We start from the raw sequence: 18,787 nt of genomic DNA, 5'->3' as shown, positions 1-18,787 counted from the left end.
CCTGGGAATTCTGACATTGCCCTCACAGTATATATTTTCTTTAATGTCGTTTGTTGTTAGCAATATTAGCCTATTCCCAAGAGTTAGCAGCTTTCACTCAGTTAATACTAGGCAGAAATCAAATCTGCATGTAGAATGCACTTACTTGACTCTTGTGCAGAAAGGAGTGCAGTATTCTGCTGCATCCATTTTCAATAAGCTACCACAAGAACTCAAAAATCTTAGCAGCAGCCCAAAGTCTTTTAAGTCTAAACTGAAGAGTTTCCTCATGGCTCACTCCTTCTATTCTGTCGAGGAGCTCCTGGAAGAGCTAAAAATTAAGCAAATTCCAGTGTTATATTGTTGATTTTCTTCATTTAAACTTACGACTTGTCACCTGAATATGTTTTTTTATATTTCATTTTATCTGTTTCTAATATCGTGTTATAATTTCATGTACTGACTCGTTCCATGACCATGGAGACTTCTCCTTAATTTGGTCCCACGGAACAATAAATAAATAAACAAATAAAAAATAAAGAAAATTAATTGTTGGTAAGGTGGGTACCAGGTTGAGATTCATTGGGAGAGTCCTTAGAAAATGTGGTCCATCAACAAAGGAGGTGGCTTACAAAACACTTGTTCGACCTATACTTGAGTATTGCTCATCAGTGTGGGATCCGTACCAGGTCGGGTTGACGGAGGAGATAGAGGAGATCCAAAGAAGAGCGGCGCGTTTCGTCACAGGGTTATTTGGTAAGCGTGATAGCGTTACGGAGATGTTTATCAAACTCAAGTGGCAGACTCTGCAAGAAAGGCGCTCTGCATCGCGGTGTAGCTTGCTGTCCAGGTTTCGAGAGGGTGCGTTTCTGGATGAGGTATCGAATATATTGCTTCCCCCTACTTATACCTCCCGAGGAGATCATGAATGTAAAATTAGAGAGATTCGAGCGCGCACGAAGGCTTTCCGGCAGTCATTCTTTCCGCGAACCATACGCGACTGGAACAGGAAAGGGAGGTAATGACAGTGGCACGTAAAGTGCCCTCCGCGACACACCGTTGGGTGGCTTGCGGAGTATAAATGTAGAGGTAGAGCGCATTGGTTAATGAACGTACTTACAATTGTTCAGCGTCCTGCAATACATACAGTCCGTACTGCAGCAGTTGGGCAACCCTCATTTTAATTATAACCATCCGGTACCTGACGTGGCCGTTTGATCCTGTGTGGCCGAGAGAATAATATGTCTGTTCTCTTGTACGCTATAAAATCACGCAGGGCTGCTGAGACCTTGCGTGACGCAGAATTTCTGAACCTATCGATTGACTATACACTTGACAAGACTGAGGTTCAGATCCACGTGAGCCCCAATCTTATGAAACGATGTTAAACCGCTATCTATATTGGCCACGATGCTGCTGCTTTCGAATCCGATACGGGCCTGTACATCTACCTCTTCCTTACACGAGGTATAGCACGATATTATCACAACCAAACAACAATGAAGTACTATTTTTGGGTGAGGAAAGTGCTGCACGATCTTCCCTCACATACAGAGCGTGCATAGCGCTACTAGTTCCTACCTCGTGCACACACACAACTGAAATGCTAACTATTTGCATAACCTATATGAATTACGTTTCATGTCAGCCTGACGTTCGTTGCATGTCATCTTCACGGTGTTGCAATTTCAGCAGTTGGCAGTGTAGATAACTCCCTCATCTGTTGATGAATCACTGTCCAAGTTAACATGCCACCAACTTACTTCTAAGCAATCCTTAATCCAGGCACGGTTTTCGTTTGATACACCGTACGTTCGTGCTTTAGTTACACTCACCAGATGAAAGTGCTTGTTAAATTAAACGTCTGTCGAGACCTAACTGTCCTTTGATGGTGCATGTGACTATCGTAATTCTTGCATCAGCACTACGTATCAGAACCTAAATTCGTATATGAAAACGACAACATCGCATCACGTCACTCGAAGTTTAGTTTGGTGACATTTCAAGCTACAAGTCATTACCCAGCTGGTAGTAGTTTAGAGTATCAGCTCCACGTGTAGGTTTCCCTCGTGTGCTGACGGACTGCTCGCTTAATAACACAGCAAAAGCAAAGGCGTGTTCAGCACTTACATCCTTATCTACGTGTGTGGTCTGCGCGTGATCCATTATCCTGTAATATCTTTCTGGCTTACACGCGCTCTCTGCTACATGACGCGATTCGCTTTTTGGACGATGCGATTTTACTTCTTAGCCAGATTATCTGGACAGCTTTCAGAATCCGAGTACTGCAGTTGATTATAGAGAGAATCTTCAGGACACACTATTATATCACGATAAATGAACAAATCCTTCTGCTTCGATTTGCTGACGACATTCTCTTTCTTCATGAATGATGTTTACCTATCTTTGTCGAAGTTTCTGGTAAATACATACGGCTATAAAAATCTTAATAAATAATTTAACAAATATCAAGACACGCATGTAATATCTGTGGTGCCTGGGAATCGAGGTGTGTCTTAGGAAACACTAATCCACCGCGTAAAGAAACTAGTCAGCTTCTCTTGAGTAAAGACATAAATTTCTCATCTTCATACCAACAGTGATATTCGTTATTTTGCTAATGTGAGCTATACTAACAGAACGATGTTCTGAACTCTACTTACATCTATACATATACATACTTCGCAGTTCAATGCATAATGATTCTTGGAGGGCACTTTGAACCAATAATACCTTTTTACATCCCTGTTCAAGTCGTAAATGAAATTAGAAAAAAAATGAATGCACACAGCTATATGCGCTCTAAACTGTTTTACTTTATCTTCATGATTCTTAGTCGAGATGTACGATATAAGTATTAAATTTGTATTCTTGCCTACTTGGAATTCTGTTTCTATCAGTTTACTTTAGGGTTTCATGATAGCTAATTTGTGTAATTATTTCGAACGATTCTGATTTACGTTTCGTGAACACCACTTTTACACTTTCATATAAGACTAACAACAATCTAAAACTCTAAAACAATACTTTAGAATCGGTTAACAACAGTTTTGTAAGCTTCTATCTTAAAAAAATGCACGGCACTTCCAAAAAACATACGAAAAACCTTTTTTCCCTATACATTTCGCCAGTCATTGATTTCGCATCCTCATTCCATTTCAAATCGCCTCGTAGAGTTACCGCTAGGTACGTACACGACTCCAGCTGTGTATAGCTAATAGTTTAATATGATTCATTGGGTTCTTTGTGTTGGTTATACGAATTATCTCGCAGTTACCGACGATTAAAGAGAACTTTCACTCACAACACCGGCTGTATCTACAGACCAAAGTATTTTGGATTTAAAGTGCGGAACATATAAGTGAAACAGTCCGTTTAGAAAAACCGAATGTTTGGGGAAGGGAAGATCGTACGCGGATAGTTTATTCACTACAAAACAATTAATAAAGAAAAAGTGAGACTTTAATGTGGAAAAGCATATAGTCTCTATACATTACATAAAACCTTCAATCGTATATGTAGACAAATACTATGAAGCATACAAGAGGAAGAAGGTCATCCTAAACACATCATAAAGAGTCTCAAAATGTGTACACGCGCACACACACACACACACACACACACACACACACACACACTGAAATAATCATTAAAACAGGTGCAAGAATTTCATATATCATGCCTTTGATTCAGAATGTTAGGCATGAGAGCAGTTTGTTCCGACATTATAAAATATACACTATGATGTAATTTTAAGAAGATGGAAAGAAGAAGTATGTCGTGGGTTACAGATATCACAGCATGGAATCACAAATACCTGTCTTTTTGAAGGCGATAAGTTTATTTTGTTTGATGATGAATATAAATTACAATATGCCATTCACAAGTTGAACCTGCTGGACAAATAATACACTACTGAAATGTCAGTTAATAACACGAATGCAGTGTCATTTAAAGGGCCTGGGCCAATCCGACACAAATTGTTGTCAATAACACCATAACTGAACAAGGTAACAGGTTTAACAACTCAGGAAATGAAATAGGTCATGAGAATGATAGAGATATATACAAAAAGCTTCATCAGTTTCAGCATATAATCGTATAACAACAAGCACCGTCTTTCTGACCGCAGCCGGCCGGGGTGGTCGAGCGGTACTAGGCGCTACAGTCTGGAACCGCGCGACCGCTACCGTCGCAGGTTCGAATCCTGCCTCGGGCATGGATGTTTGTGATGTCCTTAGGTTAGTTAGGTTTAAGTAGTTCTAAGTTCTAGCGGACTGATGACCTCAGAAGTTAAGTCCCATAGTACTCAGAGCCTTTTGAACCTTTTCTGACCACAGAGGGGCCGATCGGTCCTGAGCGACCAAGTCATCCATCAGACAACGCCGTCATGGGGACGCGAAATGCTGGAGTGGGGATAGTGGGGATCAACACACCGCACTCCCAGCAGTTGTCAAGGTAGCAGACATGGTGCCTCTAACATTCGATAAAATAGCTCTTCAACTGACATTACGTTCCAGTCCTCTCAACAAGGAAAAATCCTTGGCAGTACTAGGAAACAAATCTGGTATTCCACAGGACAGTCAGTAGCGCTGATCATTCCACTACGAAGCCGGAGTTCAGCTTATATGTGGCGCAATTAATACAATCTTAAAGAACGAAGTAGGAAAGGAAACAAAGATGACATTTTATAAAACTATAGCCGTGACATGTCTGCTGCACGCGAGTGAAATCTGGGTGCTCACAAATGGAAATAAAAGGAAAATACAACAGCTAAAATGAGATTTCTAAGAATAGTGAAAGGTTGCACAATCCAATAGGCCTACCGGATTAGGAACGGAGAAATTAGAGAAGAACTGAGTCTTGAAGGGGTAAATAACACAATAGAGAAATGAAGAAACAGATGGAAAGGGCATGTGAGAAGAATTCCTGAGGAAAGATGTGGCGAAACAACGGTTGAGATACAGCTCGAGAGGAAGAAGAATCCTCGGTAGGCCCAAAATGAGATGGGCTCAACAATAATCTTTGACAACGGAACAGGTAGTTAGGATAATCGCTGGACATGAAGATGACAATCACAAAGTTCGGAGCACACCATTACATGATGACTGTTTCACTCACGCTTTCAGGAAGAAAACGCGAAAGTCGGAGTAGCATAGTAATGTGTACAGGTTGTACCTGGTCCAAATGAATCTAAGCACTACAGGACTTAACATCTGAGGGCATCAGTCTCCTAGAACTTAGAACTACTTAAACCTAACGAACCTAAGGACATCACACACATCCATGCCCGAGGCAGGGTTCGAACCTGCGACCGTAGCAGCTGCGTGGTTTCGGACTGAAGCGCCTAGTACCGCTTGCCCACAGCGGTCGGCCAGGGTGCACCAGAAAGAACGATCAGTATTCAGGGATAGGAACTATCATTGGAAGCAAAAAGGTCTGGTAAACATAGGCTCTGAGATTGCAACTCTATTTTTTTTTCAGCCTAAATCAGTTCCGCATTAATGCGTTAGCATATCTACCAAGTTATGCAGCCGTATGATAACTACATCGCACACTGTGAGTAGATGCGTGTAATTATAATCAGTTGCTATTCCTACCACTCTATAATATGTATCTACTACCTACAAGGTATTTACTGACAGAGCATAGTTCGTCAGAGATGAATATCTAGCTGTCAGAAAGGTGACCTTAATATACATGCGAATACTTTCTATATTTAAAGATTAGAAGTTTTGACATTGGCTAATAACACAGGGCAAATTATCATCGAAGGTACAAAGCTTCTGCAAGCTTTTAGAACCCAGAGCGACATGATATCTTCAATTGCTAGAAGAGACAAATGCCTCTGGGTGCAGTTGCTACAGGTGAATATCCATTATAGGTCCTGGCTTTCTTCGAACTGATAGTGAAATGATACGTCTGTCTTTGTGGTGGTGGGCAGGATGTGGGCTATGTCAGTGATGATCATAGATTTTTTTCCTATACATCATTTTGAAGAGCAAATATCTAAAGTACCTTATAATCAAAACCAGATGTAAATATGGTATCTCGTATCACAAAACCAGGTCCGTTGAATTTCCGAAAGATATATATGTTATTTAGATTCACAAAGAAAAATCAAAGAGATGTTAGAATGTGCTGCTCACTATCTTCGTATCTCCGCAGCCAAAGTCATTAACTCAAGTAAGGCTCGATTCAGTAGTAACAGTTTTTCATGACAGTTTTAGAAGAAATTTCTAGTCCATGAATTTTAACGACAAAAGTAATAGCTTGTAACTGCACACGATCACCAATATGTCAGTCAATGTCTTGGAATATAGTGATGGAATATGTGACGTTGTGGATGGTGAAGTATCAGTCGAGTGGTGATAAGCTCTGTGGCCTTCTTGGTATTTTCCGACAGGAGAAGGCTATGTGATTGCCAGGTACTGCCCTCTGCGGTCTTATAACGCCACTCACATATCAACGACAAAGGCACTACACTTCTCCCCGTAAGTACTCGTCACAGTCATCTATACAATACAGATATCCACTGACAGAACTAAGGCTGGCAACAGCAAACGACAACCTTTAGGACCTTGACAAAGCTGAGAGCAGTGTTCCTACATTCACCTCGAAATACCGGTTTGAATCGTTTTCTGACTTTGTCTTTTGGTTTCCTCTTCCAGAAAACTTATGGATTTGGCAATTTTCATGCATTTTGTCCACGACGAATGGTCAGTAATCATGGATATGATACTAGCGGTCATTCGAAGCAAAGAGATCTAGTAAACATTAGCTCTGAACTGCATCCCTTAACAGCTATGAGTACTACTTCATCTTCGATAATGTGAAAAAATCTCTTGTTCTGCAAGCTCTCTGCATTCCATGTTTACAGAGGTGCTAGTATGGACCAAAACAAAGAAAACAATGTCCAGTAAAAACGAGCTTTAAAATGCATACCTTAAGAGCCATGAACACTTTTTCAGTAGAAGAGACATGCTTTTTACAATAGCGAAGAAGAGCAAGTGTTCATATTCTTAAGGTACACAATTTAGAGCTCGTGTCTGATGGACACATTGTTCTTGTTTTGGCCCATACTACACCTCGCAGAATATGGAAAGCAGAGCCTGCCACAGAAGGGATTTGTTTCACAGCATAGAAGATGAAAAACGATGCAACTAACCGCCTGACAAAACTTGAATATAATGCCACAGATGTTAAGATAATTTGAAAACAACTTGCTTAGCTCGATGAAACTGTGGGGATTCTAATAAGTTACTTACTTCTTATTATAAATGTACCCTACATGCCACTGCCTGCCTTTCGCAAAAAAATAAGCTTGTTTGGATTAAAATACTGCCTTCATTCACATTACTGATGTTATGGTACGAGAAAGAATTTCTAAGCTACTTTTGAATTAAATTACTTGTACTACGAGACGCCGGCTACTGACCTGAGCGTGCTGGTTCCAGCAGACATCACAGTAGAGACGAGGCTGTTGATGTCCTCAAAGGACGGGTTTGCGATCTGCAGGTGATCGCACGCGATCCTGTTGAGAGCCGTGTTGTCCAACACGACGACGCAGTCCGCGTTGCGCACCAGGCGCTTCAGCGTCAGCAGGGAGTTGTACGGCTGCACCACCACGTCGCTGCAGCACACCTGCGTCCTGAAACATCCGCCGGGGAGATAAAACACGTATACAGACTGCCGGAAAGCGTTATGGTACTTCGACAGCGTGTTCGTGGGCAAGTGTTGAGGCCGACCTAGGCGATGGAACATTCTATAACAGACAGATTGACATAAACATTTGTTAATTTAAAAGGAGCGGGCGTAAAAATACAGTCTGTGTTGTACGAAACCGTTAAGTTTATTCTGTTTTATTTGAAGCCACGAGGCAAAAATTATAGGTAGAGATGTTCTCGGCGAACACAAAACAGTGATACTGTAAGTACATAACCCATATCACGACACAATTGTGCCATCTTGCTATGATATGAAAAAAGTCCAGCAATGTTGATTTCAGAAGGTCGCTAAACCTAAATCTGAATTCATAGATAGAATTAAATTATAACATAACTGTAAAACTGATTAGAAAAAAAAACATTAAATCATATAGCACACAGAGTTTAAAGATTTTCTGAAGAGCAAATTACAAACCCGAAAGCAAATTTGGAAAATCCAGTCCATTCATAAATTACGATGCTTATTTCCGTATATACCTGGATCAGAAAACCGCACTGGGACACATTTCTTACCTCAATTTTATTGAGGTTGAGTACTGTATTATGCGCTGTACGGATTGTATTTATTCTCTCTAAACTGCGATCTTGAAAATAGTTTCCGACGTCTCTATTTGTCTGATTTTAATGTACAAATTAGATTTTTAATGGTAAATTTGAAGTTTAGTGTCACAAGTAGTACATATAAAAATCTGTTTCACTCATTAACCAACTCTGCTGTTTACATTCATTTTGTCTTTAAGAAACTGAAAATTCGTTATGCTCGTTAATAAGCTGTTCACATTCTTCCCAATGTACACCTTAAAAATTAAAAGAAAATATATCGCAAAAATTAATTGTACTATGTCATTTACTATGTAACGCGTAATGACGAAATGTTTCTGAACAGTTAAAAAAAGCAACATATTATTTCTATAAGGAGAATCAAACGAAAACAAGATCGATGGAGTAAAAGGTAAGTACGCTGTTCATTTTTTCAAAAGTAATCGACATAAGTGTTAATACATTCATTCCATTGTGAGGCAGGACGCTCAGTGCATTCGTGGAAAAATGTTTGCGGTTGCCTACGGAACCATTATCGTGCCGAAGCAAACAGACGCCTCCAAAAATATGGAAATGGCATGGGGAGAGCTTCCCAGCGAAACTTCGGCAGCGTCATAGAAACAACTTGCAAACAAAATGCCCGCCCACATGCTGCCACATTTGTTTTCACTACGCTGAAGAAGTTTCGATCCGAAGCTGTTACACATCCTGGATACAATCTTGATCTCTCCCCGTGCGATTTCCATATTTTTGGAGCCCTCAAGGAAGAGATTCGTGGCGGTCGATTTGCTTCGGGCGGAGGGGTGCACGCCTCCGTGAAAGCATGGCTCCGTATACAGCCGCAACCATTGTACTATGAAGACATTGACTGCCTTGTCAACACGGGGAAAATGCATTAACAGTTATGACGATAACTTTGGAAACACATTAAACTAATGCCTAACCTGCAACATGAAATTATTTGAAAACTGTACCCAACAGAAAGTTCGACTTAGCAACAGAGTATTCGACAAAATAATTTTGGGTTTATCAATCAGTTTATCGCCTCCCTTGCAACTACAGCTCACAAAATAAAAACTGGTCAATCAGTAACGAAAATGTGGGCATTGTAAATTATTTTCTATCTATGTTCCATTCTTTACAAAAAAAAAAAATCGTATTCTACGGTCAGTCATGTTCTACACTCAGATGATAACTAAATTACCTAAGGAAGCGGGCGTGGTTGCTGATCGTCATTAAGTGCATTAGGAGAAACTCCATTTCTTTCCTTCGTATCAGAATGGCTTCAGTGTTGAGAAAGCGCTTGTGATATTGGCCTTCGCAACTTTTCAGTTCCTATTTACTTTGTAATTTCTTTGCTTGCTCTGAATAAAGCGACGTTTAATGCTACCTCAGTAACGGCCGCTTTTGTTCTCTATCGTAAACTTTAGATCATGACAGATGTCTTCAGCAATAACTAAAAAGAAATTCAGTACCATCCAGAACGGTATTCAGTGGCACCACGATGAAATATGTGCATACTGTGGATTTGTGATGTTCGTGATTCATTTGTCACAGTAATCGACGATCAGATGGCGGCTCAGGAGACCTGTAGGTGTGCCCTCTGTTTCGACCCTGTAGGCATTAACTGTGCTGAGAGGTGAACAGAGTTTGCAACATTCATTCTAGGGTACAACCATGACCTATTGATGAGTACGTGATCTTGTTGAACAGGTGTTGCTATTTGGACGGGTTCCCTTTGTGTTGCTGAATGGACATATCGACGGACTGCTGCACACGTTTGGCACAATGTATCGGTGGAGTGGAGTTCTTTCGGCAGTGGACTGTGGAACATTCCCACACCCGTAGACTATGTTCTGGACATCAGCGTAGCACAGACGCACGTCAAAGTCGACGCATCGTGCCGGCAGCGGTAGCCTAGCGAACACGGTCCAATGAAGAAATCCCAGCAGATGCTGCATCTGCTGTGCTACCGAGCGCCACTGGCAGTCGCCTGCTTGCAGCAAGACTATGATCACGTGTGCGTCTGGCCAGGCTACCACTGACACCACGACACCGCCAACCACAGCTACTTTGGTGCCTTGGAAGAGTAGACTGGAGACTGGAATCTCGCGCTGTTGTCTTCGGTGATGAGGGCAGGTTCTGTCTCTATGCGAATAATGTACGTACACGCCTACGACGTAGTCCTGGGGGTCAGTCTATTCCAGAGTGCCTTCGCCCATGACATCGCGGTCCCACCCCAGGCTTCATGAGACAGGAGGCCATCAGTTACAACTCGCAGACATATTTGGTCTTACTTTAGTGTAAACTAACTAGTGCCTGTTGATTCCTGTGCTTGTGCGATTTTTGCGGCAGAGAAGTGAGAGCCTGCAAGTACAATATGTGAATTTTTACAAAAGTTGGAAGATTTTTACTATCCCTGATTCATTTCTCACGGTAATCGACGGTTTTACTATTCGAACGGTATCAGAAGTGAGTGATCGTTCGACACGAAAATTAGTCTACTTTGCTTATTTTCTTTCTCTTATGTCGTATGGTTTTATATTTTGGGGTAATTCTTCCCATTCTAAAAGGATATATTTGGCTCAGAATCGGGCGGTTCGGGCAATAAGTGGTTAAGTTCACGAACCTGTTGTCGACCCTTGTTTACGAGTCTGCCTGTTTTGACAATGTCCTCTCAATATATATATATATTCTTTGCTGTCATTTCTCGTTAACAATATTCGCGTATTCCCAAGAATAAGCAGCTTTGACTCGGTTAATACTCGGCAGAAATCAAACCTGCATTTGGATCGGACTTCCTTAACTCTCTTCTTCGTTGATCCATTATGGATCGTGGGACGACGGCTGGCATGAACTTCTTGATGTAATAATTTACCAACAGCCGTATGTATTGTAGAGATTTATTTTATTTTATGAACTTCTATGTGCTACCAGAAGTTCATAAAATAAAATAAATTTCTACAATACATACGGTTGTTGGTAAATTATTGCATCAAGAAATTCCTTAACTCTTGTGCAAAAAGGCGTGCAGTACACTGCTGCATCCATTTTCAATAAGCTACCACTCGAATTCAAAAATCTTTGCAGTAATCCATGCGCTTTCAAATCTAAACTGAAAAATTTCCTCATGGGTCACTCCTTCTGTTCTGTCGAGGAGTTCCTTGAAAAATTAAGCTGATTCTTATTGCATTGTTGATTGCGTTTACTTATGGAGTGACTTTTTTCGGGTTCATAAACATTTATTTTTATCTGTTATTACTTTTATGTTGTAATCTCATGTACTGACACGTTCCATGATCTTGGAGATTTGCTCCTCAATTTGGTTCTACGAAACTTGACGTGTAAATAAAAATAAATAAAAAAAATTCTTGGGACGCTCTATCGCAAAGTATCATTCGACAGTTTTATGATCGTTTGCATGCGGCAATAGACGTCTTCGTTGCCGCCCATCTAAACGCTCACTTATTATCAGATATTTGTATTCACGTAGCAAAATTATATTTGGAGGCCTACAGGAACTCCATTTTGGAGGACTAACTTACTTGTCACTGTAATTAAACTGCTATTGTCGCTATAAATACTTACTTGTAACCACGTAGCAACTATTTAGATATAAAAGTGAATAACTGATTCGTTCGACGGCATTAGGACATAATGAACAAATCATTTACGGCATATGTAAATAGGTAACTTAGTGTCGTAAGTCGATTTGACCATGTGCTGCAACATGGTCAAGCACCATGTTACACGAGTAAAGTAGATCCATAATTACTTACAGATCAGTCGACTTACAAGCAGAAACTAGTGCTCTTAGTGGAAGGTTGACCACTCTACTTTTTTTTAAGCTACAGAACTACTACAAGGCGCCTCTGTGGATACACTTCAGGCTTAACGAAAACGGCTACGAATGACTACGTACCTTAGTTCATCCTGGTTGGGGAACACGCTGTAAGAGTTGACGATGTTTTTGGGGTAGCGATCAGAGAGGCGTTCCATGATGAGAGATCCCACGCCGGACCCAGTGCCGCCAGCAATGGCGTGGACCACCATGAAACCCTGTCGAGAGAATTATGCTTCACTTCACTCACATACGCAATATTGTTGCTTAATTGGACAATGTGACTCCAGAGGACCAAATATTTATTTAACTCAAGATCATTACACGTAATTAATCACTTGATGTGTCAGTTGAGGTGGATCAGATTTATGAATAATGTAGACTAGTATTAAAGTGTTCACTGATTTTATACAGCACAATGTCTGCCTTCCTTCTAAGTGGCCTGTGACATGGTCGTTAATACTGTGGGCTTTTCAGAAGTCATCCAGTGAAGTAATTGCCTCATTTCGTTGGTGTACCGCTGCATACCGTCGTCGGTGAAGGGCATCGCAATTGGCGTGCGTAATTGCTGCTGCCAATGATTCCCTACTCTAAGTGCTAGAAACTGTCGAAAGATGACAATGCTAGTCCCTTACGGTCCGTTTTCGAATGAAGACTGCGAAGGGAACCATGTCACATAGAAATTTGCAGCAAAGCTCCAAGTAACGGATCCGCGCTTATTAATGCCAACAAAGTTGTCTAACTACAGTTGGCGAAGAGGTCACAGTAGTGGGTGGTTTAGGAACTGAAACGTGCTACCTGGATACTTGCCATCCTGTGCGTGAACTGTGAGCGAAAGTTAAACGACAAATACCACGGTTGCTTTAATTATGAAAAAACGCATTGTATGACTGAAATGATTTGTACTTTTGAATTAGAACAGCTACAACGAGCTGCTGGGCAACAAAGTTTTGTCGGTTTCTGGTCATCATAATCAAGGCGGTAAGAAGACTTGTCCTAAGTTTTAAAATTCGACAGGCTCACATTCTGACTGTGCGACATGAGGAACGTGTAAAAGGTATCACACATCTTGACTGCCGTGCTGAGGCACATCAGTGGTCTCATCCACAGTATGTGGTCGACTTTCACAACCTTGTGTCACAGAAATGATATTACCGTGTGCATTCCTATAACCAGAACCTTGTACGAGGTGCATTCAAGTTCTAAGGCCTTCGATTTTTTTTCTCTGGACTGGAAAGAGATAGAAACATGCGCATTGTTTTAAAATGAGGCCGCGTTCATTGTCAATACGTCCCAGAGATGGCAGCACCGTACGGCATATGGAATTTTACCGCCAGCGGCGAGAATGAGAACTGTTTTAAATACTTAAAATGGCGCCGTTTTCCTTACTTGAATAGCGTGCAATCATTCGTTTTCTGAATTTGCGTGGTGTGAAACCAATTGAAATTCATCGACAGTTGAAGGAGGCATGTGGTGATGGAGTTATGGATGTGTCGAAAGTGCGTTCGTGGGTGCGACAGTTTAATGAAGGCAGAACATCGTGTGACAACAAACCGAAACAACTTTGGGCTCGCACAAGCCGGTCTGACGACATGATCGAGAAAGTGGAGAGAATTGTTTTGGGCGATCGCCGAATGACTGTTGAACAGATCGCCTCCAGAGTTGGCATTTCTGTGGGTTCTGTGCATACAATCCTGCATGACGACCTGAAAATGCGAAAAGTGTCATCCAGGTGGAAGCCACGAATGGTGACTGACGACCACATGGCTGCCCGTGTGGCATGTTGCCAAGCAATGTTGACGTGCAACGACAGCATGAATGGGACTCTCTTTTCGTCGGTTGTGACAATGGATGAGACGTGGATGCCATTTTTCAATCCAGAAACAAAGCGCCAGTCAGCTCAATGGAAGCACACAGATCCACCGCCACCAAAAAAATTTCAGGTAACCGCCAGTGCTGAAAAAATGATGGTGTCCATGTTCTGGGACAGCGAGGGCGTAATCCTTACCCATTGCGTTCCAAAGGGCACTACGGTAACAGGTGCATCCTACGAAAATATTTTGAAGAATAAATTCCTTCCCTCACTGCAACAAAAACGACCGGTAAGGGCTGCGCGTGTGCTGTTTCACCGAGACAACGCACCCGCACATCGAGCTAACGTTACGCAACAGTCTCTTCGTGATAATAACTTTGAAGTGATTCCTCATGCTTCCTACTCACCTGACCTGGCTCCTAGTGACTTTTGGCTTTTTCCGACAATGAAAGACACTCTCTGTGGCCACACATTCACCAGCCATGCTGCTATTGCCTCAGCGATTTTCCAGTGGTCAAAACATACTCCTAAAGAAGCCTTCGCCGCTGCCATGGAATCATGGCGTCAGCGTTGTGAAAAATGTGTACGTCTGCAGTGCGATTACGTCGAGAAGTAACGCCAGTTTCATCGATTTCAGGTGAGTAGTTAATTAGAAAAAAAATCGGAGGCCTTAGAACTTGAATGCACCTCGTACATCCTTGCTACGGGGATACTCAGGAAGTTTCAAAGTTTGTGTACATGTTGTACATTTTATTTTCTCAATTATAAAATAATTACGGAAGTGTACGATTGTAAAACACTGATGTAGATTTTATTAGAAAGCATTTCTACTGTCAATGTATATTTTTAATTTGTTTCATTTAATTTGCACACGGCGCGTTCCAGGAATTAGTTTCCATTGTCAAGTGTGTTTTTTTCTCTCTCGCTTTTTTTTGGCAAATAAATTGCAAATTATACTTGATGGTGGCTCACTGAATTACCTAGAGCTGTTTCAAATTGTTGCAGTGGCTCACGTGAGAATCCCTTTGAAGCCGTCAGATGCAATGAAGAAGCAAAAGAAATGCGTCTGGCAGTGAGAATTATTTCGCAAGATACGTCGTGTGCAAAATAAATCAAACTAATAAAAACTCGTAACAAATTTTCTGTTATAAAAACGAAAGTAGTGTTTTACGTCAACACATGGGGAGACAATTTCTTTTGTCAAGTGACCCTAATTACAATTCGTCAACGAAAGAAAATAAATGTGAAGGTAAAAATATAAAGTGATAGTCCTGTGCGATATCTCTGTAGTGAAATAACGTACAAGATTTAATATGTAAATGGTAACATTACATTACAATTTAGCATGGTGATACTCGCATTACGTAGAGGAATGTGATATACCGTAATTGTAATATCAGAATGCATTCATTTTCTAAGCTCTGACAAATATCAAACTGGGTTAACCTACGATCCAAAACCCAATCGTGTTGTCTCGGATTTCATATTGAAACTGTGTAGTCTTTAGCGTAGGATAATAGCTTCATTTAACTTATTTTGATACAAAGGAAATTAATTGTGACATTTTGTATCAAATTAAGAATGCAAACAGATGTTTTGCTGGATGTTTGGCAAAGGATACAGACTGATAGTTGCTATCTTACTTAGCATTTCCGTGAACGTTGACCTCCTATCAGATTCACTGCTATTCGGAACCAAATCAGCGTCAGTCATTCTTGTACTTGGGGTGAACTGACTGTGAATATTTGTGGTGATGGTAATTTCTATAGTAAATATAAATATTTCACAGAAATGTAATTTTTTCATATCACTATATTGCCACTGCAACTTTTGTTTTCTGTATTGAAGACTACTCTCGCGGTCATAAGCATAGAAGTTGAGACCATGGAAATTTTATAGAGAAAGATTTGTATTTTAAGAAGATTACAGTGAGTACGTATTTCGGCGGTAAATGTCTGAAAATGCTCGAATCTCGCCAAAGCGCTTAGTCACTTCGTATTTAATGAAGAAATTGAGAACTTGTAGCGATAGCTATACATTAACAATGACACATAAAAGAAAAGACGTCTAACTGTACGTTAATGTTCCATAAACTAAACTGATACGGTTCTACTGTTATAAAAAGCTGTGGCTCGAAACCTGCAGATATTAGACGACTGTGTCTTACTCTAGTTGTCGCTCAACGTCGATGTAATCAAACTGCATCGCGTCTATCCATTCACTTGAACGCTTTGGACTGTAATTATTTATACTGAGAGTCAGTTGGTAGCAATCAGAAACTCTGGACAGCTACAGGGGGTTCTGATTCCCTAAGATCACGTGTACACATCATTAATAGAGAGTGGCACAAAGCAGGTGTTAGATAAAATTTGCCAACTGTAGTTTAATTGTAGCTCGTTCTCCTTGTGACCCTGTTGTACTGTAGCTCCAAAAATTCGGTAGCTCACTCACCAAAGTCTCAGTTCACATTTCAGAATGGAAGTACTAACAATGGAACAGCGTTTGTTGATCGTAAATACATTTTACACCAATTGCGGTTGAATCTTAAGGATGAGATGTACATTCAACAGCACGTTTCGTCCAAGAACAGTTCCATCCGGAATGACCATTTCTCGGAGACATTACGGTACGAATGTGATGATAAAATTTAAGCATCCTCTCATACAGATTTTGTGTGATTGTTTCCCTGTTTTTGACATGATGATGTATTGTTCCGAAAAAAACAAGATCCTTACATGGTAATAGGAAGGGCCAGCCAGGACGACCAGCCTCTCTTACGATGCTAGCGAATGTGGAACGAGTGGGAACCGTACTGAATGAAGAGTCCACTACATCAAGAAGACATGCAGTACAGCAACTCAGGATGTCACGACGGTCTCTCCAGGTAACAATGAAAGAGAAACTTAACATTTTCCCTAACAAGGTCCAGCTGTGCTAACCTTTGACGAATAGAGATGTGGAACGACGATATTCTTTGGGTAATGGGATGACTGAGGGCTTTGAAAATGGAACATTACATCTGGCTTATTGATGAGACAAACTTCCATCCCCATGAGTACGTCAACAAACAGAAGCGGTGCCACTGGTCCACTGAGAATCCGCACGTTCAACCTGCTGCTGCACCACACCACCAAAAAACCATTGTTGGGTGCGCAAGCGGTACGCAGTGCATTGTAGGGTCCGTTCTTGAGGAATCTGTCACAGCGGACAAATGGAGACTGATAGAACATTAATTTATACCGGCTGCACAATGTGGCCGAATGCTCTGGAACTACTGGTTCACGCAGGATGGAGAGCGGGCAGGTGTCTTCGACTCCTTTCGGAAGACGTTCAGAATCAGATCACTGCCCTGAACGCCTTAGCATTCTCTGGACATGGTGTGGAATGGCTCCCTTATACTTCTGCTCTCAACACGTGTGATTATTTCTTAAGAGGTTATCTGGCGGACAGAGTCTTCAACGATGCACCTGAAACACTCCATGATGTTGGTATCGCAATTTCCAGGGAGATTCGTGCAATCTAAAATTATATTCTTGAGAAATTCATCGCGCAATTCAGTTCAAGGATCTACAGACTTATTGCCGCAGCAAGAAAGGACTTTGAAAACCTTCAGCGTTAAATTTCTGGTTGTGTGCTGTATCATAAATAGGGTAACAAGAATCTGTCACCACATGTTATGTCGTAGTAGGCAAAAACTTTCTAACTCCTATTTCACGCCACCATGTAGTAACAGCCTTGCTAACGAGTACTCGAATGGTTGAGGCGAGAAACGTTGTACCTGCTATTGGAAGAAAAGCAGTGTGTTAACCTAGCATTTCATTTCACTGCAGGTGTAACCTAGAGCCAATACGCTAAGCTGAGCGAGTCACTGGGTGATAGCTAATGAAGAGGCACGTAAAGATATGTCTGGTGCCATCATTGGCACCAAACACTATCTAGTGACGCTACTGGCGGGAACCATCACAGCTGCGACCTGCTACTTAGCACTAGAGGAGGGGGAGTCACCTCGAGGCGGTCGGCGCCGTCGGCCTCCCTGTCGACGATGTCGAAGATGTCGTCGAGCAGCAGCTCCCCCTGGCTGTAACCGGAGGCCCAGTTGTTGCCCGCGCCGCCGCCCCTCTTCGACAGGAAGATGTTCTCCGAGTTGTACAGCTGCGGAGTACACAGTGTGGACAGTACAAACTGCCGTGGTTTTAAGGATGCAAACAAATATAAGGAAGTCACTACAAATGACGTGAAACCTTCACTACTGCTACCCAGTTACATTTATTTTAAATCTTACTTCTACAATGCTGAGCGTTGAAGTTCCAATGGCAGGAAGGATACCAAATAACGGAAGTCTACTTGCTGTGGGTATACTGTGCATTCACATCTACATACATACTCCGTAAGCAAGTATATGGTACATGGCGGAGGGTACCCTGCACAATTACTAGCTACTTCCTTTCCTCCTCCACTCTCAAAGAGACGCAGGAAGAAATGATTGTCTACTGGGTGTTTCCGTAAGAGCATGCAAAAATTTAACAGGATGTAGAGAATTCTCCATTGAGGTAGGGAACCCGGGGTCGGAGAAGGAGATAACAGGAACGAAATCACATTACTGTGTACTTTTTTATTTGCATTAGTTAACTGCAAATATCATCACTGACACAACGAACGTACAAATGGTGCTGCATGTTTCACAATGTGCTGAAGCTGATGGTCAAATACGTCAATGCAAGCATAACATCGGTGAACAAGATTTTGATAAGCCCTGACTAACATCGCCAGTGTGTTTCGAATGACATTACAGGCAGCTACAGTTCTGGTAACTAATTTCATCTCCGTATCCACTGGGGTCTCAGACACAAGTAACTTTAGATATCACCATAGAAAGTAATCAAGGGG

At 41.4% G+C, this 18,787-nt stretch overlaps 1 protein-coding gene across 1 annotated transcript in view; it reads right to left on the bottom strand.

Annotated features, from left to right (window-relative positions):
* Nucleotides 1-18,787, bottom strand: part of LOC124594056 (tubulin gamma-1 chain-like) — an 87,413-nt gene that overhangs the window by 56,115 nt on the left and 12,511 nt on the right. The window contains exons 4-6 of the mRNA XM_047132405.1: nucleotides 17,906-18,052; nucleotides 12,169-12,305; nucleotides 7,418-7,612 (exon numbers count right to left, since the gene is read on the bottom strand). Of these exons, the coding sequence (XP_046988361.1) occupies nucleotides 7,418-7,612; nucleotides 12,169-12,305; nucleotides 17,906-18,052 (479 nt within the window). The remainder of the gene's footprint in view (nucleotides 1-7,417; nucleotides 7,613-12,168; nucleotides 12,306-17,905; nucleotides 18,053-18,787) is intronic.

This window comes from Schistocerca americana, chromosome 2 (assembly GCF_021461395.2).
Source record: "Schistocerca americana isolate TAMUIC-IGC-003095 chromosome 2, iqSchAmer2.1, whole genome shotgun sequence".
In the NCBI taxonomy this organism is placed as follows: Eukaryota; Metazoa; Arthropoda; class Insecta; order Orthoptera; family Acrididae; genus Schistocerca; species Schistocerca americana.
This window is presented reverse-complemented; position numbering and strand designations above follow the sequence as displayed.